General features: G+C 39.8%; 1 protein-coding gene across 4 annotated transcripts in view; it reads left to right on the forward strand.

Moving 5' to 3' along the window:
* The window catches only part of Fam120c (family with sequence similarity 120C), a 133,124-nt gene that overhangs the window by 47,070 nt on the left and 59,189 nt on the right, over nt 1–26,865 (forward strand). For all 4 annotated transcript variants that reach the window (XM_052758504.1, XM_052758434.1, XM_052758349.1 and 1 more), the window contains exon 4: nt 7,225–7,353. In XM_052758504.1, the coding sequence (XP_052614464.1) occupies nt 7,225–7,353 (129 nt within the window). The remainder of the gene's footprint in view (nt 1–7,224; nt 7,354–26,865) is intronic.

Here is a 26,865-nt window from a genome sequence, read left to right on the forward strand (position 1 = left end):
ACTGGGATAACAGGTGTGTGCTGCCCATATCTGACTTTTTATACAAGTATTAGGGATCTGAGCTCAGGTTTTTGTGCCACTTGAGCATCTGAATCATCTAGGGGTTAGGGGAGGGATGGTTCATTGATAAAGTACCTGCTGGACAAACATAAGGAGTTTGATCTCCAGACAGGAAAGACAAAGCAAAAAAAAAAAAAAAAAAGCAGGGTTGGTGGTACATGCTTAGAACCCTAGCCCTGGGGAGGTGGAAACAGGCAGATTCTTGGGGTTCTCTCGTGAGCCCCAGGTCCTAATCAGAGACCTTGTCTCAAAACACAAAGTGGATGGCTACTAAAGAGTGATGTTGACCTCTTACCTACACGCACATACATAGACACACACACACACACACACACACACACACACACACACACACACACACACACATTACTAGGCCACATGCTCTTTTAGTTTTTTAGGAAAGTGCAGAATAAAACTTGTTCTGGGTCTGAAGAGACCGCTCATTTAGTAAACGCTCTGTCCCAGCACCAACACAAAAGCTGCACAAGATGCTTTGTACTTGTAATCTCAGTGCTGGGAAGACTGAGAGGCAGATCCATGAGGCTTGTTGGCCAACTAGCCTACCCTAGGTGAGGAGCCCATATATATACCAGTGATTGTCTTAAAAACAAGATAAACCACTTCTGAGGACCAGTACTCCAGGGTGACCTTTGGTCTGCCTATGCATGTGCGCCTGCCCCCCCATTACACACACACACACACACACACACACACACACACACACACACACACACGTACACACTATACAAATTTGTTTTTGGAAAAAATTGACAGTGCTCAGGATTGAACCCAGAGCCTTAAACATGATAGGAAATCAGTCCACTTCTAAACTATATCCCCAGCTCTGAAATTTGTTCTTTAGCATTACGAATCTGTCTTATTTTGTCTGTGGAAAAAAAAAACTGATAGGGAAGGAACTAGACTATTTGGGACAAATAAGGAGACTGTTGAGAGGGTAATAAGGAGGCGAATATGATCAAAATACATAATGTTCATACATGAACATATCATAATGAAACCTACTCTTTTGTATAGTTAATATATACTAATTTTAAAAAGAGGACTCAGTGTGTGTGTCACTTTTCTATTTAAAATCTTATAATGACTGTTCATGTCACTCAGTCCTTCTCATAGCCTGCCAACCCCAGCACTTCCTAGCCCCTTAGAAGCGTCATACTTAACATTCTCTCTACTTGGATTGCCTTTTTTTCTTACATAGCCATTTTCTCACTCCTAAAAGTTCTGTCAAATGTCATTTTCTTCATGAGGCTTTTCCCAATCCCACTATTTAAAATTATATATGCATATATGCATACATACATACATACATGCGTATCACCTTATCCAACACATTTACTGTTTCTGCTGCCTTGAAGGCAGTGTTCTTGTATTTGGTCTTCACTGCTGTGTCCCTGGTGCCTTAGGACATTGTCTGGCCAATGCCTGACAGTAACTGTTTCATACAGGGCCTCTGTACATAGCCCTGGCTGACCTAGAACTCACTATGTAGGTGGACTAGGCTGGCTTCAAACTCATAGGGATCCACCTTCCTCTGCATCCAAGAGTTAGGATTGAAGGTGTGTGCTATCACATTAAACATAGTGACTTCTTAAAAAAATATTTTTATTTCTATTTAATTTTATGTGTATGGGTATTTTGCCTGCTTGTATGTGTATGCACCCCTTGCATTCCTGGTGCCCATGAGGCCAGAAGACAGTGTTGGGTCCCCTGGAGTTAAAGGCTGCTGTGAGCTGCCATATTGGTGCTAGAAGTTGAACCTGGGTCCTCTGGAAGAGCAGCAAGTACTCTTAGTCTCTGAGCCATCTCTCCAGCTCCATTAGTAACTGTTTTATGAGGAATGAATGATGCTGTTTGTTGGTAAAATATTTTTTTCTTACCAAATGACCCCTTGTGACTTGGAATGTTTATGAATCTTGCTTTTTAAATTTGATTTTAGTTATGTGTATGTAAATAGGCAATATGTGCACATGAGTGCATTTTGCCCACAGAGGCCATAGGTGTGGATCCCCTCAAGCTGGAGTTAGAAGTGGTTGTGAGCTGCCTGATGTGTGGGTAGTAGGAATTGAACTCAGGTCCTCTTGAAGAGCAATATGTGCTATTCACTGCTGAGCCATTTCTCCAGCCCCCAACAAAATAAATTTTATCAAAAGCCTTTTGGAGATTTATACCATTGATTCAATAATTACAGTGTAAAGGAACTTATACTTAAAGAATTATCAATGAGGCAACAGAAACCTACATTTTTATCTAGCATCAAAAATTTTCACTTTAGGGCTGGAGAGATGGCTCAGAGGTTAAGAGCACTGGTTTCTCTTTCAGAGGTCCTGAGTTCAATTCCCAGCAACCACATGGTGGCTCCCAACTGTCTGTAATGAGATCTGGTGCCCTCTTCTTGTGTTCAGGCATATATGCAAGTAGAACATTGTATACATAATAAATAAATAAATCTTTAATTTTTTCATTTTATATTGATTTATTCATTCATTATTTGTATATTTATGTGTGTATTTATTTATTCTTCTCTCATATAATACCTCCCAACCATAGTTTCCCCTCTCTCCACTCCTCCCAGTATTCCCCTTCCCTCCCCCCAGATCCACTACTTCTCAGTTTCCCTTCAGAAAAGAACAGGCCTCCCATGGATATCAACCAAACATGGCATAACAAGTTACAGTGAGACTAGGCAGCCGGGCGGTGGTGGCGCACGCCTTTAATCCCAGCTCTTGGGAGGCAGAGGCAGACCGATCTTTGTGAGTTCAAGGCCAGCCTGGTCTACAGAGCAAGATCCAGGACAGGCACAAAGCTGCACAGAGAAACCCTCTCTGGAAAAAACAAACAAAAAACAAAAAACAAACAAAACAAAGACTAGGCATAAACCTTCTGATCAAGGCTGGATGAGTCAACCCAGTAGGAAGAAAGGCCCCAAGAGCAGGGGACTGAGTCAGAGACACCCCCACTCCCACTCTTAGGAGTCCCACAAAAACACCAAGCTAACAGCCATAACATATCTGCAGAGGACCTAGCTGAGACCCATACAGGGTCTGTAGTTGTTGTTTCAGTCTCCGTGAGCCCCTAAGCCCGGGTTGGTTGATTCTGTGATGTCCTCGACCTCTCTGACTCATACAGTCCTTCCTCCCACTTTTCCACAGGGTTCCCTGAACTCCACTAACGTTTGGCTGTGGGTCTCTGCATCTGCTCCCATCAGATGCTGGGCGAAGCCTCTCTAATGACAATTGGGCTAGGCACCAATCTGTGAGTGTAGCAGAATATCATTAGGGATCACCTCATTGACTTTTTTTGAATATCACAAACATGGGCAAAACAATAGATTATTGCAATTATTTAGCATTGTTTAATCATTTAGATCAACTACCAAGATTTTTGCCATGCTTGCTGGATTTTCTTTTATTGCCAATATGACTTTAAACAAATGACAAGTTATTTTACTTGCATATTCTTTGTGTATGGCTCTAAAATGTTTGCACATTTTCTTGCATATGCACATGGACATTATCACTCCTAACGAAAGTAACGCTAATTTCTTGTCACCATCCTTTTATTTGGGGGAATATATATTTATTTATTTATTGTGTGTGTGTGTCATGATGATGTGTAGAGGTCAGAGGACAGCTTGCAGGAGTTGGTTCTCCTCCTGTACCATGTGGGTTCTGAGGATCCAATGCAGGTCATTAGGATTGGCAGTAATTGTCTTTATCCACTAAACCATCTTGCTGGCCTGTTACCTTAATATCTAATACATTTTACAACTTTCCTGATTCTTTCAAAATGGCCTTTTTGTGGTTAGTTCAAGTCAGGATATAAAGATTCTCCATATATTACAGAATTCTTTTTGTTTAAAGATTTTGTAAGTGTGAGTGTGTGTATGGCATATGTGCACATGTGTGTGGGTGCTAATCCAGAGGCCAGAGGATGATATCAGGTGTCATGCAGTATAACTTTCCACCTTATTCTTTTCAGATAGGGTCTATCATTGCACCTGGAATTAGATTGGTGGTCATTAAGCCCCAACAGTGCTCCTATCTACAGACCCACCACCAGCACAGACCTGTGGGCTACAGACCTGTGTGACCGTACCAAGTTTTTTATGTGGGTCTGAAGATTCAAACTCATTTATTTTTATGATTTTTAGCTATATATATGTGTATGTGTGTAGTATGTGTGTGCATGTGTGTATGTGTGTGCACGCACACAAGGGCATATGGTTAGGTTTACATGAATACAGGTGCAAGTAAGTGCAGATTCCCACAGAGGCCAGAGGCATTGGCTCTCCTGGAGCTGAAGTTACAGATGGTTGTGAGTTTCCTGACATGCTGGTACTGGGAACTGAATTGCAGTCTTCTAGAACAGCAAGTGCTTGTAACCACTAAGCCATCTTGCTAGTCCCTCATTATTAATTTTATCATTGACTGATGCCTGAGAACATAAATTTCTATGTATCAATGGAGTGCTATGTGATTTCTTTTAATAATTTCTAAATAATTTCATACATGTAAATAATGAATCTAATCTTTTGTGGGTGGCAGGGTTCAAGACAGTGTTTCTTTGTGTAGCCCTGGCTGTCCTAGAACTTGTTCTATAGACCAGGCTGGCCTCGAAATCAGAGAGATCCGCCTGCCTCTGCCTCCCGAGTGCTGGGATTAAAGGTGTGGGCCACCATGCCTGGCTGTCTTTTTTTTTTTTTTTTTGACCCATTGTGTTTAGTTAGAGTTACTTGCATGAGCAGGTGTTTGTTGTTTATTTTTTTAAGATTTCATTATTTTTTATTTATGTATACATATGTACTTGCATATATGTCTGTGTGCCATGTGCATACCTGTACCCAAAAAGTCCAGATGGGGATGTTGGATCCTTTGGAACTAGAGTTAAAAGCAGTTGTGAGGCACCAACTGAATGCTTGGAACTGAACCCAGGTATTCTGCAAGAGAAGCAAATATTTTAACTGCCATGCCAGCTCTGCAGCGCTGGATAGGGTTTTCATGTCACACGGGCAGCTTACTCGTGGCTGCACCGCTGAGAATTCGGTCTTTTCATCCCGTCCTGTCCAGCTTGCATGCTGTGTTTCTTGTTTTAATTACCTTGTCTTGGTTGTCACCTGAGTGTTGTTATTCTTCTACTTCATCCTCAGGCCCTGGCATTGCGTCTTCCCATGATTCGTTCTATTGGTGAGGCTTTCCACTGAGCGTTTAATTATTTCCAATAATTCAGTTTGGGTTTTCTTCCATATTTCTGTGTCTGTATGGGATTCCATTTCAATATCTTGCATTGACTTCCTTGTTTCATTCAGCTATTAGCCCCCACCATTTTGAAATGCAGTTGAGATTTTGTGTCCTTAATTTCTCGGAACATATTTATGATTATTCTTTTGAATTCCTTGGAATTTTGTTTAAGTCACTCTCATAGGGGGCATTACTGTGGACTTTGTAATTTTTAGAGGAGATATGTAACATTGTATTTTCCTGTTTTTTTTTTTTTTTTTTTCGAAACAGGGTTTCTCTGTGTAGCTTTGCGCCTTTCCTGGAACTCACTCGGTAGCCCAGGCTGGCCTCGAACTCACAGAGATCCGCCTGGCTCTGCCTCCCGAGTGCTGGGATTAAAGGCGTGCGCCACCACCGCCCGGCTGTATTTTCCTGTTTTTATGTTGGGACTTGCAGGTATACAGTTAGGTTGCTGCTTGGATTTTCTATTTAATGTCACCTTTATTTTTGCATACTAATGTTCGCAATGTTCAAGGGGAGATAGGTTTTGATGGGTTGAGGTGTCATTGTCCTGTTGCACTAGTGCTCAGAGCACCAGAGTTGATCCCCAGCATTCCCCAAGAGTAGAATGCTGTCGCAACAATAGTCACTATCGAGGCATAGGCCCGTTATGATACTGTACAGTAGTAGTAAAGTACAAAACCATCACCACTTCAGCATCAATCATTTTGAGAAAAGGCACTGATAGTATGTGTGTGCCAATATACTAATGACTGTGGATCTTAGGAGAAAGCTTAGTACATCTAGCGGTTAGAATTGGATTGCTAGAAAGTAGAGAGAACATGAATAGAAAGGGCAAGGGCCGAAAGTGGAGGACATGAGGCAGTTTTCACTAACAGACTGAAATCAGGGAACAGACAACAGTTCCAGTTCTCAGAAGGCTAAGACACAGAGACGCCCTGCAAACTAGGCAAGCCTATGTTATTTAGAAGAGGAAAGTGGAAAAGGAAGTTGTAAAGAGAAAGGAAAAGAAGAACAGATGCAGGACAAGAACAGCAGGACCAAGTCTGCTTGCTAAATTGACATTTGGTATTGAGTAAAGGAGGAGTTGTCTGGAGTACTACTCTGAGCTTAGGTGAAGTTCCTCTGCAAACCCTGCCTCCCAGTAGGCTTTCTGCTCCCTTAATACTGTGGTTCCAATGAAAACTTCCTTTACCCCAGGTTAGCAATATTCCACTGGCTAGATTTCAGTATATAGTCCCTGCAGCTCTTCCTGAGTTTCCCCAAAAGTGTGCCTCAAGAATGTGTCTTGGACAGCCTAGCCACCTACACAGCATGGCCTTTTTGAAATGGCATCTGACTGCTGCTCCACTGAGTTCTGAGTGCCAACCACCCCAGCACTGAGAACAGACTTTTTCCAGTACCTCTTCCCATCATTCCTGCTGTTGTTTTTCTGATGCTCTAAAATGTCTGATACAGAGTGGGCAAGAGCCTTTCCTGCTTTGTAAAGTTTCCTATACTGTTATTTACCTAGGAACATTTGGGTATTGGCCACCTCTTCGATAACTGTTGTATAGTTCTTTTCTCTTTCATTTCTGGGAGACTCTAGCACACCCTGCCAGGACGTCATCCACCTTTGGAATTTCTCTTAGTGATCCATCTTTCTTTCTTTCTTTTTTATCTTTTATTTTTATTTTCCGGAGCTGAGGATCGAACCCAGGGCCTTGCACTTGCTAGGCAAGCGCTCTACCACTGAGCTAAATCCCCAACCCAGGGATCCATCTTTGACTTTTGTAGCTGCTGGGACAGCTGTGGGTGCTGGGAACCAAACTCAGATTTTGGTTGAAAGCCTAGCCTTCAACAGCTGAGCCGTCCGTCCCTCCAGCCCCCATCTTTGACTTTGGTGTCCTTTACTTGTCTTTTCTAGGTCCGAGCCCATCAGTTGGTCCTTCCACCTTGTGATGTCGTGATCAAGGCTGTTTCTGAGTATGTCAGTTCCATCAAAGACCCCTCAAACCTAGATGTGGTTGGGAAGGATGTTTTCAAACAATCTCAGGTGAGTTGGCCTTTCCCTTCCCAAGAATCACTGGCTTTCTCTTTTTTTTTTAATTTAAAAAATGGATTTTGGGTGCACACATGTTTGCAGCTGTGTGCATGCCGTGCCATGTGTGTGGAAGCCAGAGGACAGCCTGTGGGAGTTGGTTCTCTCCTTCCACCTTGTGGGCTGTAGGAATCCAACTCATGTTGTCAGCCTTGCTGGCAAGTGTCTCTGCTTGCTGAGCCGTCTCGCTGGCCTTCACCGCCTTTCTCACATTCGCTTGCTGCACTCCCAAGTTCTCTGTTCTTTCTGCTGGTCCTCAGCTTTCCTCCTTGCTACTTGATTTCCCCCGCTTACTGACGGAAATTCTAAAATTTCCTTTAAAAATGTTCTGAGGTCTGAATAGAAAAGGGTCCTTTTTTTTCTACTGATGATTAATGTACTACAAACATATTCAGAAAAATTAGAAAATAAGCCTAAAATTTCATTCCCCAGAAACAACTCATTACAGTTAATGCTCTTATGTGTCTTCTTTCAGTGTTACATGCTAGGGATCAAACCCAGGGCTTGACACATGCTAAAGAAACACTCTACAACTCAGCTACACCCTCAGCTGATTTTGATGTATGCATATTTTTGATGTTTTTGTTTATTTATTGTGTGTGTAAGCCACAGTGCACATGTGGCCAGAGGACAACTTTGGTATGTTGGCCCTCTCCTTCCACCATGTGGGTTCTGGGGATTAAACTCAGGTCACCAGGCTTGGTGGCAAGTGCCTTTACCCACAGAGCCATCTCATTAATGTATATTTTAACCTAAAGGATGTCTTACTGGAGGATGAAGTAGATAATAAATAAAAAAGACTATTTAAATGAGTCTCCATAAAATAAGACTCAAAGTAATTGTTACTATTGGGAGAAAAGGCCCAACTAGGATTTTATGTTATGAAGTAAAAATTACAAAAATAAGTTGGAGCCAGGCGGTGGTGGCGCATGCCTTTGATCCTAGCACTCGGGAGGCAGAGGCAGCAGATTTCTGTGAGTTCGAGGCCAGCCTGGGCTACAGAGTAAGTTCCAGGACAGGCTCCAAAGCTACACAGAGAAACCCTGTCTCAAAAAAACAAAAAAAAGTTGGTTTTATTTTTAGCAATATGATTTATATGTGCAACTCTGAGATTTTTTTGACTTATTATTTTTTTAAATTAACATACAATCAGTTTGATATTTTGTGTGTACAGTTCTATGAAATCTGAAGTTATTAATTTATATGATTATCATTACACTCAGAATACAGAAAAGTTGTAATACCCCATCCCCCCTGATTCTTATGCTATCCCTTTGTAATACCACTGAAACTCATTCCCAACACCTGGGTATTCTCTGTCACTATAGTTATGGTTTCTAGATAAAGTTATATGGATGGAATCATAAGAGACATAATAGCTTGAGAATGTCTTTTGTCATTCAACGTAATATTTTTAAGATTCTTTCAAGTTGGACTAGAGAAATGGCTCAGTGGTTAAGAGCATGTACTGTTTGTGCAGAGGACTGGAGCTCACAACTGCTTATAAGTAGCCCCAGGGACTCCAACACTCTCTTCTGGCCTTCAGGGCCACCTCCGTGTATGTGGCATACACACACTGTCATTCCCCCATACACACACAAAAAGAAACTTTTTAAAGAAAAACAAGAATTTTCAAGTTGTTTGATATTATGTGTGTGTCAGTAATTCATTTTTTAAAAGATTTATTTATTTATTTATTACGTGTACAGTGCTCTGCCTGCATGTATGCCTACAGGCCAGAAGAGGGCACCAGAACATTACAGATGGTTGTGAGACACCATGTGGTTGCTGGGAATTGAACTCAGAACCTCTGGAAAAACAGCCAGTGCTCTTAACCACTGAGCCATCTCTCCAGCCCCAGTAATTCATTTTTATGGGTATATTAACAGCTCATTCATCTGCACATGCCTTAAAGAATATTTAGATTGGATATAAATTTGAGTGGTTATAAATGGAGCTACTGTAAACACTTGCATACAAGTTTTTGTATGAATATAGTGTTTCATTTTCATAGTGTAAATATCTGTTTGAGATATGTCTAGATTTCTAGAACATCTGTTAAGTGTATGTTTAAATTTATGTTAATGCCAAATCACTTTTCACAGTAGCGTCTCTTTCCTTACCAGTGCTTGGTCGATATTTTAACTTAAATGTTCTGCCTTTTTTGTGTGTATGTATGTATGTGTGGGCAGTGGGTGCATGCTATGATGCTCATAGGGCGGTCAGAAGATAACCTCAAAGAGTCTCTTCTTTCCTTTATCATGTGGAATCCAACTCATGCGGGAATAGTGGCAAGCATTGGCTTGCTAGTCCTGATTTATTTGTAAGTGTATAGCACCTTGTCCTGTTAGGCAAGTACTCTACCACTCAGCTATACCCACATTTGCTAATCATAGTTTTAATTTGTATTTATAAATGGCTCATAGTGAACTTTTGTTTATGTTTAAAGACAAGGACTCACTGTGTAGTGCTGGCTGTCCCAAAACTGGCTATGTAGACCATGCTGTCCTTAAACTTGCACTGATCTCCCTGTATCTGCCTCCTGAGTGACAAGATTTCAGGCATGTGCCACCATAGACAATGAACATTTTTTTTACACTTACTGTCAATTTCTCCTAGCATTTCTATGTAGGTTCTAGGGATCAAACTAGGGTCCTCATGCTTACAAGGCAAGGACCTTACTGATGGAGCTATTTCTTCAACCTCTCTTTTTAAAAAAGCCAGATAATTGTATATTTTCTATTTATATCTCTAGTTCATTTGTGTGTAAACTATGAGGGCATTTGTCTTTTGTTTTTGTATGTGGTTATCCAGGTATCTGAAAATAGTTTGTTGAAAGGACTATTTTTGTCTCCCTTGAATTGCCTTTATGTTTTTACTTTTAAAAAATCAGTTGACTATATGTGCATGAGTGTATTTCTGTACTGTGCGTGGGTGGGGGTGTGTGGGGGGGAGGGGTGATGTGTGTATATATATTGTTTCACCAAAAGTGCACCATCTTTATGACTATAGCACAATATTAAGTCTTGAAGCTGGGTAGTGATTCTTCCAGTCTCAGTCTTATTTTGTCTTTGTAAGCTCTTGCCTTTCCATATAAATTTTGGAATAGTATTGTTTGTATCTACAAAAAAAAAACAAAGAAATTTTGCTTGAATTTCTGTTGGAAATGTATAGAGGAAATTCATTTGTTTGTTTGTTTGTTGTTTTTCAAGTTCTACTGATTAAACCTAGGATCACATGTACCAGTTGCCCATCATGGGGTTATATCCCCAGCCATTTTTTTTAACTTTTTCTTTGTCAATAAGGTCTCACTATATTGCCTTGAATTAATTTTCTACCTCAGTCAGGTCTTGAACTTGTGATCTTCCTGGCTCTGTCTTCCAAGTAGCTAGGATTACAGGTCTGTACAGTTGAGCTCAGTTGTGAATATTTGAATTCAGTAGCATTAAATCCATTTTATTTATGCCTTCCTTGACTTTTTTTTGAGATAGGATTTCTCCTTGTAGCCCTGGTTGTCCTTGAACTCACTCTGTAGACCAGGATGGCCTAGATCTGCCTGCCTCTGCCTCCTGAGTGCTGGGATTAAAGGTATGTGCCACCACTGCCTGGCTTTTCTTTGATTTTTAAAACTCTGTTGGATGTTTTATAGTTTTTAACATATAAACCCTGCATTTTTGAAATTTATTTTTATATTTATACTTTTACTTTGTTTCTTATGATGCTAGATATTGACCTCAGGGCCTTGTGCATGTTAGACAAATAGTCTATCACAGACAGAGCTATGCTCTCAGGCTCTGTACATGGTTTTTAGTATTTATACTAAATATTGCATATTTCATTTATTGCAAAAACACTATTTTGTTTATTTTTTTATAATTATTCATAGAAATATGATTGATTTTTGTGTGCTGAGTCTTGACTTGGAGCTTTCTATGCTCACTTATTAGTTCTAGGACTTTGTGGTAGACTTCCTGGGATTTTTGGTTTAGGTGGTCATGTTTCTGAATGGAGATGGTTTTCTTTCTTTGTTTTCCAATTTGTGTGCCTCCCTCCCAAACCTGAATTATTTTATTGTTTAGAATTTCCAAACCTTGCTCAATAGGAATGCTGAGACTAGAATACCTTTTCTTATTCCTGCTCTTTAGAGAAATTATTGTCTTTATTATATCTGATATGAGCTGTAGGTTTTGGAGACAGACATTATCAGGACATGCATGTGTTCTAGTCTTAGTTTGCTAGGATGATTCATTGTTATCATTATACTGAGTGCACTGTGCATTGTGTGTATGTGCATACTTACATTTGTGACAGTGCACTGGGATGTTTATGTACATACATGTGGAGGCCAGAGGTCAATGCCAAGTGTGTTCCTCAGTCACTCTCTATTTTATTTTCAATATTTATTCATTTTTAATTATATATGCGTGTGAATATGCACATGTATGCACATGCTGAATCCCCTGGAACTGGAGACATAGGCAGTTGTGGGTGCTAGGGCCTAAACTTGGTCTTCTGGGTATGTGCTAATTTTGAAAAGATTTGTTTTAATTATGTGTCTGCATGCATGTGTGTGCATACACAAAGTGCAGGTGCCCTTGGAGACAAGAGACATTGGATCTCCTGGGTATGGAAATTACAGGCAATTGTGAGATGCCCAATGTGGGTGCTGGGAACTGAACTTAGGTCCTCTGGAAGAACAGTCCTTGCTATTAACCCCTAGCCCTTTCCTCCAGCCTGTGGCAGTACATACTGTTAACCACTGAGCCATTTCTCCAGCCCCTCCATCTTATTTTGTGAACCAGGGTCCCTCACTGAACCTGGAGCTCACCCATTTGGCTAGGTTGGCTGGCCAGTGAGCTCCAGGAATCTACCTGTTTCTGCTTCCTCAGCACTGGAATTACGAGTGTATGCCTCTATACCCACCTCTCTGTGTGTGCTAAGCATCGGAACTTAAGCTTGGATGGCAAACACATTTTTCTTTACCAAGTCATCTCTCCAGTCAATCATACAAATGTATTTTACACATCTATGATAGAATCGTGTTTCTCCCCCCCCCCTTTTTTTTTTGGTTTTTGGTTTTTCAAGAAAGAGTTTCTCTGTGTTACAGCTCTGGCTGGCCTGGAACTCACTCTGTACATCAGGCTGGCCTCGAACTCACAGAGATCCGCCTGCCTCTGCCTCCCGAGTGCTGGGATTAAAGGCGTGCGCCTCCACTGCCGGGCTCTCTTTTCCTACTTTAGTCATCAGTATTTAGGATTGATATATTTTATATCAAACCTCTCTGGAATGCTGTTTGAATTGTTGGTATTTCACAGAGTATTTTTTGCATTTTATTTCATGGAGGATAATTGTAGTTTTTTGTGTGCTGTATTGAAAATTTTTTCAGGATAATGAAGGCTCAGAAATGAGCTGGCAAGTCTGGGAGTTAATCTTCATTGTCAGTTTGACTGGATTTTTGGTTTTTGTTTGATTTGTTGAGACATAGTTTTTGATTGTCTTAGAACTTGCTATGTAGAGTAGGCTAGCCTTGAACTCACAGAACTCTGTCTGCCTCTGCCTCCTGAATGTTGGGATTAAAGGTGTGCACCATCATACCTGGGTCTAGACTAGATTTTTTTTTTTTTGTCGGAGCTGAGGACTGAACCCAGGGCCTTGTGCTTGCTAGGCAAGTAAGTGCTCTACCACTGAGCTAAATCCCCAACCCCTGGATTTTTTTAACATTCATTTATTTGTTTGTATGTGTGGGTGTGTGGGTGTGGCATGGCATGGCATGCATGTGGAAGTCAGTGGACAACTCCCAGGAGTTGGTTCTTTTTTTATACCATGTAGATTCAAACTCAGGGCATCAGGTTTGAGAGCAAGTGCATTGACCTCAGCCACCTCACTGGCCCCAACTTGACTAGACTTAGAATCACCTAGGAAACATGTTTCTGGATAGTTCTGTAAGGGCATTTCTAGTAAGTTTAACTGAGGGATGAGGACTCACCCTGAATAAAGAGCGCAATGTTCCTATGGACTGGGCCTTAGAATGAATAAAAGGAAGAGGTAGACTGAGCATTGGCCTTAGTCTGTCTCTGCTCCCTGAATGCAGATGCAATGTGAAAGCCCCCTCACGGTCCTGCTGCCACATCATCCCTGCCATGATGTCCCATGGCATCATGAACTGCATTCTCAAACGGGAGACAGAAGAAATCCTCCCTTATTTCTTGTCCAGTTGCTCTTGTCGGTGTTTGTTACAGCATTGAGAAAAGGAACTAAGAGAGCAGGTGTTTCTTCTTCTGTCCTGAAGAAGATTGTATAAGGCCATTGAGGTGCTCCAGCAAGTAAAGGCAGTTGCTGCCAGTCCTGGAACTTGAGTTTGTTCCCCAACACCCATGTTGTCGAAAAGAACCCATTCCTGAAGGCTGGCCTCTGACCTCCACATGTATAAGGTGTCAGAGACACATTTACACAATTAATGTAGTTTAAAACAAAAGATTGCATAAAGTTCGTTCTTTAGTTCTTCCATAGAATTGCCGGAAGTGCGTTTGGTGTGGATTTCTTTGAATTTGTCGTGTTTAGATTTTGCTTAGCTTCTTGAATCTCTAACTTTGTCTTTTGCTAAATTTGAAAGGTTTTTTTTATTGTTTCTTCAAATAGATTTTCTGTTCTGTACTCTTGTTCTTTTTTACTTCCTTGACCTCAAAGGCACCAAGTGTGTGTGTGTGTGTGTGTGTGTGTGTATGTGTGTGTGTGTGTGTGTGTGTGTGTGTGTGTGTGCTGCATATGGATGCCAGAGGTCAACCTTGGGTGTCATTCCTTGAGAGTTATGTCCACCTTGTTTGGTTTTTTTGAGACAAGGTATCTTACTGGGATGTGGGGCTTGCCAGTTAGGCTAGGAAGGCTGAGCAATGAGCCCCAAGAATTCTCGTTTTTCTCCCTCCCCAGTGCTGGAATTAAAAGCATGCACAACCATGTCTTGCTCCCTACCGTGGGTACTAGGACTCCCTACCGTGGGTGCTAGGAATCAAACTCTGATCCATTTGCATGCCCAGCAAGCATTTTGCCAACTGCATTATCTCCCTGCAAAAAAAAAAAAACCACCATTTTAGACGTTTCGGAATTATTCTGTGGATTCCCCTGGCAGTTTCTTTTCTTTCTTTTCAAATTATAATTTATTTTATTCAGGGCTGAATGTTTGGTACTAGTCTTCCTTGCTCTCAGCATCCCTTGGTTGCCTGTAGTTCTTTGTCTAAGGTTGAGACTTCCTGAGCTTTCCCCCTTCCATGTTAGCTTAGCATGTCTATTGGTATAGTCCTTGCTCAGGTCATATTTGTTTAGGTAATAATGTTGGTGAGACTTCATGGGTGTAACCTCCCTGTCATTTCTAGGAGATACAGTCTCACAGGAAACTCCCTGATCCTCTGGCTCTTACAATTTCCACCCTCTCCTTCACAATGTTCCTTAAGCCTTAGGCGAAGGAGTTATGTTGTATATGTATCCCCTGGGACTGGGCTCCACATGTCCACGTTTTGATTGGTTGTGGTTTTCTGTAGTGGTCTCCATCTGTTGCAAAGAGAAGTTTCCTTGATGAAGGTGAGGACTATACTCATCTGTGGGTATAAGGACACATGTTTAGAATGTAGGTAAGAATTATGCTGGTTTAGTAAAGTGGTGGCTGTAGGTTCTCCTCCAAGATCCACGACTTCACCAGCCTTGGGTAGTTGGTTAGGTTTCCAGGAGCAGACATGATTCCTCTCTTGTTGGACAGTCCTCAGTTACTATCAATAGTTACTCTCAAGGGATGTGTGCCACCATTGCTCCCTTAGAGTTACTGTGCCATGCTGAGCATTGTTATGGTTCAGAGGTGTCATAGCTGGGTAGGATTGTCGGTTGCTTCCCTCCCTGGCTGCTTGCATGGACCTTCTGGTACAATTAAAGCCAGTCCTCAAGGGAGGAGGCTTTCGGGTCACATCCAGCTTGGGTCCTCTGGGCCCTGTGTCTGAAATGCATGGTATCTTTAGGAATAGGCGCTTACCTATCACCTCTGGTGGGCAATCAAGAGCAAGAGCAACAGCTCCTAATGTTCTGGGAGTCTCCTGGACAACCCTGACCAGCAACTCTAAAGAGGGCTTCTCATGCCTGGTACTGGGGTTTTGTTAGATAGTCTATGGCTCTTGAGGGGATCATTGTCAGCCCAGATTGGGGATTTTTATTTAAACAGTACATGTATTATATATACATATATATAGACATCCATGTACTTTAGATATTGTAGATAGATAGTAAACACTATGATTCCTTATGACTTTCTCAGACATCGTTACTGTTATTTTACTCTCCTCCCTCCAGTTTGTCTTTCTGGGCTGGGTTACCTCACTCAGTATGATCTTTTCTAGTTCCATCCATTTATATACAAAGTTCATGATTTCATTTTTCTTTATAGCTGAATAATATCCCTTAGTGCTCCATATTTTCATTACCTATTTGTCAGTTGAGGGACATTTAGGTTGTTTCCACTTTGTAGCTATTGTGAATAGAGCATCACTAAATGTGGCTGAGCAAGAATCCGTGGAATAGAATGTCACATCCTTTGCCCATATGCCAAGGAGTGGTATATGTTCATATGGTAGATACATTTTTAGTTTTTTGAATTCTTTGCATATTCTGGTTATTAATCCTCTGTCAGATTCTTTCCCCTTCTGCAGGCTTCATCCTCACTTTACTGATTGTTCTTTAGCTGTATAGAAGCCATTTGCGTTTATGAAGTCCTGTGTGTCAACAGTTGGCATTAATTCTTGAACAAATGATACCTTATTCAGTAAGTCCTTTCCTACACACCTATTTCATGTAGAGTACTAGCTTTGTTTTCTTCTAGCACTTTCAGGTTTCATGTGTAGGTCTTTGATTCAGTTGGAGTTAGTTTCCTGTAAGGTGATAGATATGGGTCAAATTTCACTTTTCTGCATGTGGACATCCAGTTTCCCAGAACCATTTGTTGAAGGTACTTTCTTTTCTCCAGTGTATATTTTTGCTGTACTTATGTGTACTCATATTTGGGTCTTGGATTTTGTTCCGATGGTCTACATGTCTGTTTTTGTACCAGTACCGTATTGTTTTACTGCTATGGCTCTGTAATCTATCTTAAGATCTGGAATGCTAAGTCCAGCAGTATTGTTCTTTTAGCTCAGGATTGTTTGGACTGTCTGGGATTATTTTGGGGGTTCCATATGAATTTTAGGTTAGTTTTTTTTCTATTTCTGTAAAGAATGAGATGGAGATTTTTATTAGGATTGCATTGAATCTGTATATGGTTTTTGCTATAATGGTCATTTTCATAATATTGTATCAACCCATGAGGATTGGCTATCTTTCTATTTCCTTGTAGTATCTTTATCTCTTCCTTCAGATGTTTAAAGTTTTCATTGTAGGCCTTCTTTACCTGCTTGGTTAGGTTCATTCCTAGATATTGTTGAGGCTATTGTGAATGGGAGTGTGTCCATGATCTCTTTTTATATATGTTTTTTGTTGGTATATAGAAAGACTTTTGATTTTTGCAAGTTGATTTTTATCCTGCTGTGTTGCTGAAATTGTTTATTGTTTCTAGAAGTTTTCTGGTAGAATTTTTGGAATCTCTTATGTGTAATATCATGTCTTCTACAAATAAGGATAGTTGACTTATTTTCCTATTTTTAGCCTTTAATTTCCTTCTCCTGCCTTATTGCTCTAGCTAGTGCTTTCAGCACTCTATTGAATAGGAGTAACGACAGCCCTATCTCCTTCCTGACCTCAGTGGGATTATTTCAACTTTTTCTCCATGTAGGATGATGTTGGCTGTGAATTTCTCATGTAGTTTTTATTATGTTGAGGTATGTTTCCTCTAGTCCTACTCTCTCTAGGGCATTTATCATGAAGGCACTTTGTCAAAGGCCTTTTCTGTGTCTATTGAGATGATCATGTGATTTTGTCTTTAAGTCAATTTATGTTATTTATTACATTTATTGACTTGCATATGTTGATCCATCCCTGCATCTCAGGGATAAAGCCAACTTGGTCATGGTGTATAATCCTTTTGCTCTATGTCTGTGTTTTGTTTGCAAAGTTCACAGAGCACTTTTGAATCTGTGTTCATCAGCGGTATTGGCCTGTAGTTTTCTTCTTTGTTGTGTCTTTAGCTGGTTTGGGTATTAAATTGATACTGGCTTCATAGAAGGACTTTGGGGGTGCTTGCTTCTTCTCTTTCTTTCCTTCCTTCCCTCCCTCCCTCCCTCCCTCCCTCCCTCCCTCCCTCCCTCCCTCCCTCCTTCCTTCCTTCCTTCCTTCCCCCCCTTCCTTTTTTAATAGTTTAAGACGGATTGTCTGTAGATCTTTGAAAGTCTGGTAGATTTCTGCCCTGACTCCATCTGGACCTGGACTTATTCTAGTTGGAAGGCCTTTGATTACTTTTTCAGTTTTCTCATTTTTTATGGCTCTATTCAGTGGTTTGGCTACTTGGTAGGTGGTCTGAATCTAGAAATTTGCCCATTTCTTTTAAGTTTTTCAGCTTAACAGAGTATAGGATTTTAAAATATTCCCTTATAATATTATTGTAATATTTCCTTGTTCATTACTGATTCTGTTAAGTTGGGTCCTTTCTTTCTTTCTTTTTGTTAGTTGGGCCAAGAGTGTGTCAATCTTGTTTATATTCTCAAGGGACCAGATTTTAGATTCATTGATTCTTTATATCATTTTCTTTTTCTCACATAGTATATCCTGACTATGGTTTCTCCTCCCTCTACTCCTCCCAGTTCCTCCCTCATCCCCTCCCATCCGATCCGCTCCCTTTCTGTCTCTCATTAGAAAAAAAACTGGTTTCTAATGGATAATAATAATAATATAAAACAGAAACTAACTCATCAGAATTGTATAAAACAAACAAGAAAAAAGCCCAAGAGAAGGCACAAGAATCAGAGACACACTCATTCGCTTACTCTGGAATCCCATAAAAACACTAAACTGGAAGCCATAATATATAGCCACAGAGGACCTGGTACAGACCCTTGCAGGCCCTGTGCATGCTGCTTCAGTCTCTGTGAGTTCATGTGAGCTTTGCTCAGCTGATTTAGAGGGCCTTGCTCTCCTGGTGTCCTCCATCCCCTCTGGCTCTCATACTCTTTCTGCCTCCTCTTCCTTAGGGCTCTACTCTGGTTATTCTTTATTTCTTACCATTGACTGGATTTTGATTTGCTTTGTTCTTGTTGTTCAAAAGTTTTGAGTTGCATCATCAAATCATTTATTTGTGCTCATTTTGATTAGTTGTAGTTGTTTTGAGACAGTATCTCTCCATGTAGCCCTAGCTGTCCTGAAACCAGTTGTGTAGACCAGGCTGATTTGAACTCACAGGGATCTGCCTGCCTCTGCCTACTGAGTCCTGGGATTAAAGGTATGGAACACCATACCCAGTTCTTTCTGATTTATTCATGTGTGTGCTTAGAACTATAAATTTCCCTCATAGAACTGCTTATAGTGTGTCCCAGAGGTTTTATTGTTTTCATTTTGTTCCAGGAAAATTTTCTTTCTCAAGTTCTTTTTTAACCTATTCATCATTCTGTAATGAGTTGTTTAACCTCCATGAGTTTGTGTATTCACCAGAAATTTGTTTGATGTGGACTTCAAGTTTTAATGCATTATGATCAGATAGTTACTGAGTTACTTCAGTTTTTCTGAATTTGTAAAGATTTATTTTGTGTCCCATGGTGTGGATTGTTTTAAAGAGACTTCCATGTGCTGCTGAGTAGAATGTATTCTTTGGTGTTTGGGTGGACTATTCTGTAGATATTTGTTAAGTCCATTTGATGTATGATGTCAATTAACTATTATGTTTCTCTATTTATTTTTTTGGCTAGATAACCTGTCTATTGGAGAAAGTGGGGTACTGAACTCATCTACTGTGTCTTTAATTCCAATAGTATATCATTTTAGGAAATTGGGTGCACTAGAGTTTGGTGCATATATGTTTTAGATAGTAATGTCTTCTTGGTCAGGTGTTCCCTTGGTTAGAAGAAGTACTCCCCCTTCTGATTAGTTTTAGTTTGAAGTCTATTTGAACAGATATAAGGTAGCCATGCCTACTTGCTTCCTGCTCCTTTTTGATTAGACTACTTTTGTCCATCCTTTTCCTCTAAGGCAACCTGTGTCTTTTGATTGGAGAACTAAGACTGTTCATATTTAAAGTTGGTACTAAACGCGTGTGTTGATTGCAGTTATTGTGCTGTTCGTTTTTGGTGTTATTTGTATTTCAGTTCATAGTGTCTATGGTCTACTGTATTTTGTCAGCTGTGTGCACTTGCAGTTCAGTGATGAACTCAGCTCTTCAGAAACAACTTTGTGGTTCTGTTTTTTCTGAGCCACTCCCTTCTCTCTTTTCCTGCCATAAAGTCAGGACATTAATTATCCCACCTTTTTGTGACGAGGCCCATGACTGGGGCCAAGTAGTAGGATGGAAGAGAAAATCATTTAAAGCATTGCTTCTCTGATCAAAGAGGAAGGTTTTTGTCATTCCATCTTCGATTCCTGCTGTTTCTCCATTGTTTTTACTGCCAAAGGTTTGATTCAGACTGACCTTAAAAGGAACAGAAGGAAAAAAAAAAAACTAAAATGCGATTCCTATACAACCTCTTGGTTTCTGAAAGTCCTTTGTCATTCCTCAGGCTAGAACTAGAATGGAGTGAATAGTTTCTGCTAAATTCTGCATTGTGTCCTTACCATGGAATATCAAAAGAACAAGAAATGCCCATTTCACTGCTGGATCAATATTAGAATTTAGAATTAGGTGTATGGTGAATTGGATATTCTCATATATTGATGATGGGAATATAGCCTGAGATACTTGCTTCTTGGTTACAAGTGGGAGCCCATGTCCATTTCTCCCTCTCAGTGCTGAGACCCTACCCTGTTTGGCTTGAACCTGTGCATGCTTCCATCATCTCTTTGTGTTCATATGTGCATCAGCGCTGTTGTGTCTGGAAGACACTGTTTCCTTGGAGTTATCCATCACCTCTGGCTCTTAGAATCTTTCCACCCCCTCTTCTGATTATCTTTCTGAGCCCTGGGTTGGGGACAGTGATGACAACATCCCATTTAGGACTGAGTGCTCCAGAGTTTCTCACTGTCTGCACATTGTCCAGTTGTGGGCCTCTGTTAATTCTCATCTACTACAAGAAGAAGCTTCTCTGATGATAACTGAGTGAAGCACTGATCTATAGGTATAGCAGTATGTCATTAGGGGGCATTTTATTATCATATTCCTTTAGTAGAATAATAGTAATAGGTTTCCTCTAGGCCCATTACCTATCTAGTCTCAGGTACTTGGCTACTTTAGCAATATCAAATATGGGTTCCATCTCATGCTGTGGGCCTTAAATCTAATTTTTCGGCAAGTGGTTGGTAATTCCTGTAAGTTTTGTGCTACTCTTTTATCAGTGTCCCTGGCAGGCACCACTGTAGGCCACAGGGTTTATAGCTGGGTGATAGTAATGATTACCTTTCTACTCCAGTTGCATGCAGAGTAACTCCCAACACCATAAACACTAATCAGTATATGTAAAGCTTCTAGTTAGGCAGCAGCTTGACTTCTCTGTGATCTATTACATAAGTAAGTGTTGTCTTCAGCAAGAGGGCCTTATCATCAAGTTGTGGAGAGCAACCAACAGCCTTACTTGGCAATGGCCTGTGATGTGTGGGAACCCCTTTGGTAAATAACAGGATTTAACTCATTCTTGGCACTAGAGGTTTTACATGATGGCCTAAGATGTCTAGCTGAGGCATCATGTCCCCTATTATTTGGTGACTCCATTAAGATTTTTCTCATATACGTGTGTATTTTAGGAAGTTTCTACAGTAATAGGTTTCCAGTTAGTTTTTCAAAAGGCTTTTAGTGTTCGTTGTCCCTCCGATATGCCCTCCTTTATCCTGTTCTTCCATTCCCTCCCCCCATTTAATCCTCTTATTCTAGTTTCCCTTTGTCACTCCATGACAATACATTCTATCTTCCCTTCTTGGGAGATCCTCCTCCTCCCTCTATAGTCCGTTACTATGTACCTAACCTCTGCACTTATTCAGATTATAGCACATATATTGAAAGCTTAGAAGCTAATATTAACATATAAAATAAAACATAATGGAAATATAGCCTGAGATACCTGTCTTGGTTAGGGGGAGGAGGCCATGTCTGGGTTACCACATTCAAAATGTTTTTTTTTTCCTGACTCCATCTATTTACCTGCAAATTTTGTAATTTCACTTTTCTTAACAGGTGATTAGTATTCTATTGTGTAAATGTACCACACTTTCTTTATCAGTTTATCTGTTTATGGACATTAGGCTGTTTCCAGTTTCTGACTATTATGAATAGAGCAGCAATGAACACGTCTGAACAAGTGTCTCTGTAGTAGGATGCAGAGTTTTGGGTACATGCCCAAGAGTGGTATAGCTGGATCTTGATGTAGATTTATTCCCAGCTTCCTGAGGAACTGCCACACTGATTTATATTGTGACTGTACAAGTTTGCAGTCCCACCAGTAATGGATGAGTGTTCTCCTTACTGTATATTCTTGCCAGCACGAGCTGTCACTTGTTTTATTGGTTTTAGTCATTCTGACAGGTGGAAGATGAAATCTCAAAATAGTTTTTATTTTTATTTCCATGATGGGTAAGGACGTAGAACATTCCTTAGTTTTTTACCATTTTATCATATTCCATTTTTGATGGTGCCTCAAGTTATCCATTTTTATAGATAAACATTTGAGTTTCCAGTTTGAGAAAATTATGAATAAAACTGTTATCAACAGTTTTGTGTCTTTTGATAGATAGACATACTCATTTTTCTTGGGTAGGGTTGCAATACCATATGGTAAATGTGTTTGATTTTGTAAGAGACTGCTAAACTATATTCCAAACTGTGTCAATGCACAATCCCACTACCAATGTGATAGAGTTTCAGTGATTTCATATCCTTACCATTGTTTAAGATTAAATGTCCTGAATTTTAGCCTTTCTGGTGGATATGTAACTGTGTCACATTATGGATTTGTATGGTTTTTTTTTTTTGGTTTTTTTTTTGGATTTGTATGTTTAAGTGATTTTGGTTTTAATGTCCATGCTTTTTGAACTAAGAATTTCATTCTATGGTATTTTTCTAAGGGTATAATCCACAGTCCAGCCAAAAATTAAATGGACAATGTATCTGTTTGTTGTATAACTTATAATTGCCAAATTTGAAAAATAACCTAAATGTCAGATATTATGTGATTATTTGAGTATGACATATTCACAATAAATATAGATATGGACAAATAAATAAATATGGAACCATTTAGACCTCAATATATATAATAAAAAGTTACACATATAGTACCAACTATAGAAATATACATGTACGAAGACAGATTGGATATACTTAGTGGGACATGGTATTACATACCTAGAATACCCAATCTAGAGGATGAGGAAGGAGGTTCATGAGTTTGAGGCCAGCTTACACTACATAGTAAATTCCAAGGTAGGATGGGCTACAGAATGAGATTCTGTGCCAAAAATGCAAATCAAAAGAAGGAGAGGCGACATGATTCTTTGTAATGAGTATGCTTTGGATTTCTGACCAAGGTGGTTGCTTAGAAGCTGCATCAGAGCGAGTCAGTCAGGAGAGAGCCAAATTAAGAAAAAAAATAGTCTTTATCTCAAAGAGAGAACTAGAGAAGAGCTCCAGGAGTCCATAAAGGAAGTGCAAGGATACCAAAAGCCAGAGATAACAAAGCAGAGAAAAGAAGTCCTGCAAAGGCAAAGACAAATGTCTTAGCCTGCTGAGCATGCTGTGCATGCCTTTAATCCTAGGACGGAACCAGGGACAGAGCCCAGCAGATCCGCTGGAAGATGCAGAGGAATTGATGCTATGCAGGAGACAGAATACAGCACATGCCTTGCCACTGACAGAGCTGTGCAGATGCAGAGGAGAGCATGTAGGGCACAGAGTCTGCAGAAGCTGAATGTATGAGAGCCAGGCAGGGAAGACCCCAAGACTAAGAGGAGCTGCTCCTTTCCTGGTGCCCAACTTTGCAGGGCATTCTGCCTCCAAAGTTGGTCCCAGCAACCATCAGAGGAAGAGATAAGAGATCCACTAGACCTCAGGAAGAAGGAAGACAAAGTGTGAAAACCGCTGTGGCATCAGGATTGGAGCAAAAGACACCATACTGAGTATCCTGAGCCATAGAAACTGGAAAGCTGAGAGTTCTCAGCTTCTGTCACCTTGGACACAGCAGGAAGAGCTGTATTCACAAGAAGTTGACCACCTGACAGCTCTAAGATAAACACAGAGGACAGACTCTCTCCAAACCAGAAAGAGACTTTGACTAAGAATTTAATACCGCTGGGTGGTGGAGGCACATGCCTTTAATCCCAGCACTCCAGAGGCAGAGGCAGGCAGATCTCTGTGAGTTCAAGGCCAGCCTGGTCCACAGAGCGAGATCCAGGACAGGCACCAAAAGCTACACAGAGAAACCCTGTCTCGAAAAACCAAAAAAAAAAAAAAAAAAAAAAAAAAAAAGAATTTAATACCTATGTCAGTTTATTGCTTCTGTGTTGATATACTTTAAATTTTTTAACCTTTTTCCTATTTTCTATATATACATGTATGTATTTTTGAAAATTCTTTACCTTTTTCCTATCTTTTAGACCCTTCACATGTACACTTTGATAAGTCATAACTTGATTATTTTCTCTACTCTTTTTCATACCTCTAACCCATACACTTTTCTTCTCATTCCTACTTTCTATCTACCTCATTAACGTCCCACTGTACTATTTAAATATATTGCCTGTTCCATAACTTTGACCCTAGTACTTCTATCTCCAAACCTTACTGGGAAAATAAATCAGGAGTACAGTATGTTTTCCTGCAGCTAACTGAGTCTTCTATCAAACTATCCTGATTTTACTGCAGTGGATTTTCATAAGCCCGTGTGGGTTGTCCAGCCCACCAGGAAGACTGATCTAAACTCAAAGAGGGACTAAGAAGATGGCATCAAGTAAAGCACTTGCTGCACAAGCATGAGAATCATAGTTCGGATCTGTAGCAGCCACATAAAAAGCTGGGAATGGCTGCATGTGCTCGTAACCCAGTATTGGGTGGGGGAGGAACAGAGACAGGCAAATCCTGGGAGCTCACTGGCCACCCAGCCTAACCAAAACTGCCATCTTCTGGCTCAATGAAAGACAATGTCTCAAGGCAATAAGGCAGAGAGTGATAAAGATACCAGCTACCCTTCTATGGATTTCACATGTATGTATGTATATGAGCTCGTACACCTGCACACTTACATGCATGCAGCACACACAGAGAGAAATAAAAAGGTGGAGGGAAAAGAGAACAAACTAAAGAGTGTACACACTCCAACAGATATTAAATTGTATTGTATTGTAAAATACAATAAAGAAACATGAGCCAACAGTCCACTACAACACCTCCACACGGATCCTCAAAAACATGGAAGAAAGAAGATGAGCTAGCTGAAATGCCAGAAAACAATTTCACAGTCTTACATTTTGAAAGGATCGACAACCAATTAGAAGAGTTGAATATAAATATGGAACTTAATTCAAGACACAGACAACAAAATTACAAAGCCTGATTCAAGAACCAAATTGGATGAAAGAATCAGTAACTTAGAGGGAAAATTTAAATCATGGAGAACAGATTCACCAAGGAAACCAAGATGCTAAAAAAGAATCAAACAACAATTTTGGAAATGGAAAGAAACAGTCATTTATATTTAAAACACAGAAGAAGGCATCAATAGACAAGACCAAGAAGAAAAAAAAACAATCTCAGGGATGGAGGTCAAGGTCAAGGCAATGATATTTATAGGTGTGTATAAAGAAAAAAAAATCAATGAATATGACCAAAACTTCCGGTAAGACTGGGATATACTCAAGAAACCAAAGAAGAATCTATGGCAGAGAAGAGGAGGCTGAGATAAAATCAAATGGCTTATACAACATATTCTATTAAATTATAGCCAATAATTTCACTAACACACACAAAGAAATAAACTTCCAAACACAAGAAGTATGTGGAACCCCAAATACATACAAATAAAGGAGAGCCTCTGCATGGCGTAATCAAGGTGTCAAATATACAGTACTAAATGCTCTAAAGAAAAAACACAAAGTAATATGTGGAGGCAGAAACATCAAAATAATGTCTGACTTGTCATCAGCAATCCTACAAGCCAGGAAAACTAGATATTAAATTACCAACCAAAATGATAAGTCACGAACGTTGAACGTAAACATTGTTAACCAAGATTGCTCTACTCTACAAAATTATCTATTAAAATAGATGGAGAAATACTTTTTCAAGACAGTCACAGATTAAGGCAATTTATGACCACTAAGCCAGCACTGCAGAAAATTCTTAAAGGAATACTGTGCAGACTGGAAGAAGAAAGAGAACTTCACACATGAGAACACAGGAAAGAATATAGTTCATGAAAACAATAGATGAACAGAGGAGAACTGAGGTCTCAGTCATGTCTAACACATTAAGCAAGCAAACATCTGTACCACCAGGGAGGAAGATCAAAACTGCCAATCAGCCAGAACAAAAAAGAAAGCCAGAAATAATAGCAAGCAAACTCTTTTTGATTGCAATGGTCTTCACTTATTGGTTAAAAGACGGAGACTATCTGACAGGGTCAAAAAACAAGATTCAACTATCTATTAACTTTAAGAATCTCATATAACAAGGAAAGACTGAAAGTCAAAGGCTAGACACCAAATTACCAACAAAATAGAAGCTGCAAGTAAATTTATATAGCAGTTCTTATACCTGATAACGTAGATATCAAACCAAAACTAATCAGGAGAGATCAAGAAGACCACTATGTATTAATAAAAGAAACAATGAATTAAAGGCCATAACTGTTGTAAATATCTATGTATCAAATCATGGGAACCCATATTTCATAAAATAAACATTAAAAGGCATAAACACATACAGATAGGTTCTAATACAACAGCAGTGGGAGATTTCAATATCCCACTCTCTTACCTAGATAGCTCCTCCTAATTAAAAATAAGCAAAGAAACTTCAGAACTAAATTATACCGCAGATCAATTAGATTTAACAGCTATCTACAGACTCTTCCACCCAACACATATGGACATTTTTCTCACTGGCCACATTATAAGCTGAAAGGCAATATTTAGCAAATAAAAATCAGAAATAATTTCCTGTATCTTATCAGACAACAGTGGAGTAAAATTAGAAATCAACAGAAAATCTAGCCTCAGAAAATACACAAATACTTGGCTACTAATATACTTTTGTGTCATCAAATAAATGAGAGAGAGAAAAAAAAAAGAAAATTTTAAATTTCTAGAATCAAATGGAAAAAAATAGAACATACTAGAATATCTGGAATTCCATCCATTTATCCTAAGAGTAAAATTTAC

This window comes from Peromyscus californicus, unplaced genomic scaffold (assembly GCF_007827085.1).
Source record: "Peromyscus californicus insignis strain IS unplaced genomic scaffold, ASM782708v3 Scaffold_10__1_contigs__length_136768540, whole genome shotgun sequence".
NCBI classification, from domain to species: domain Eukaryota; kingdom Metazoa; phylum Chordata; class Mammalia; order Rodentia; family Cricetidae; genus Peromyscus; species Peromyscus californicus.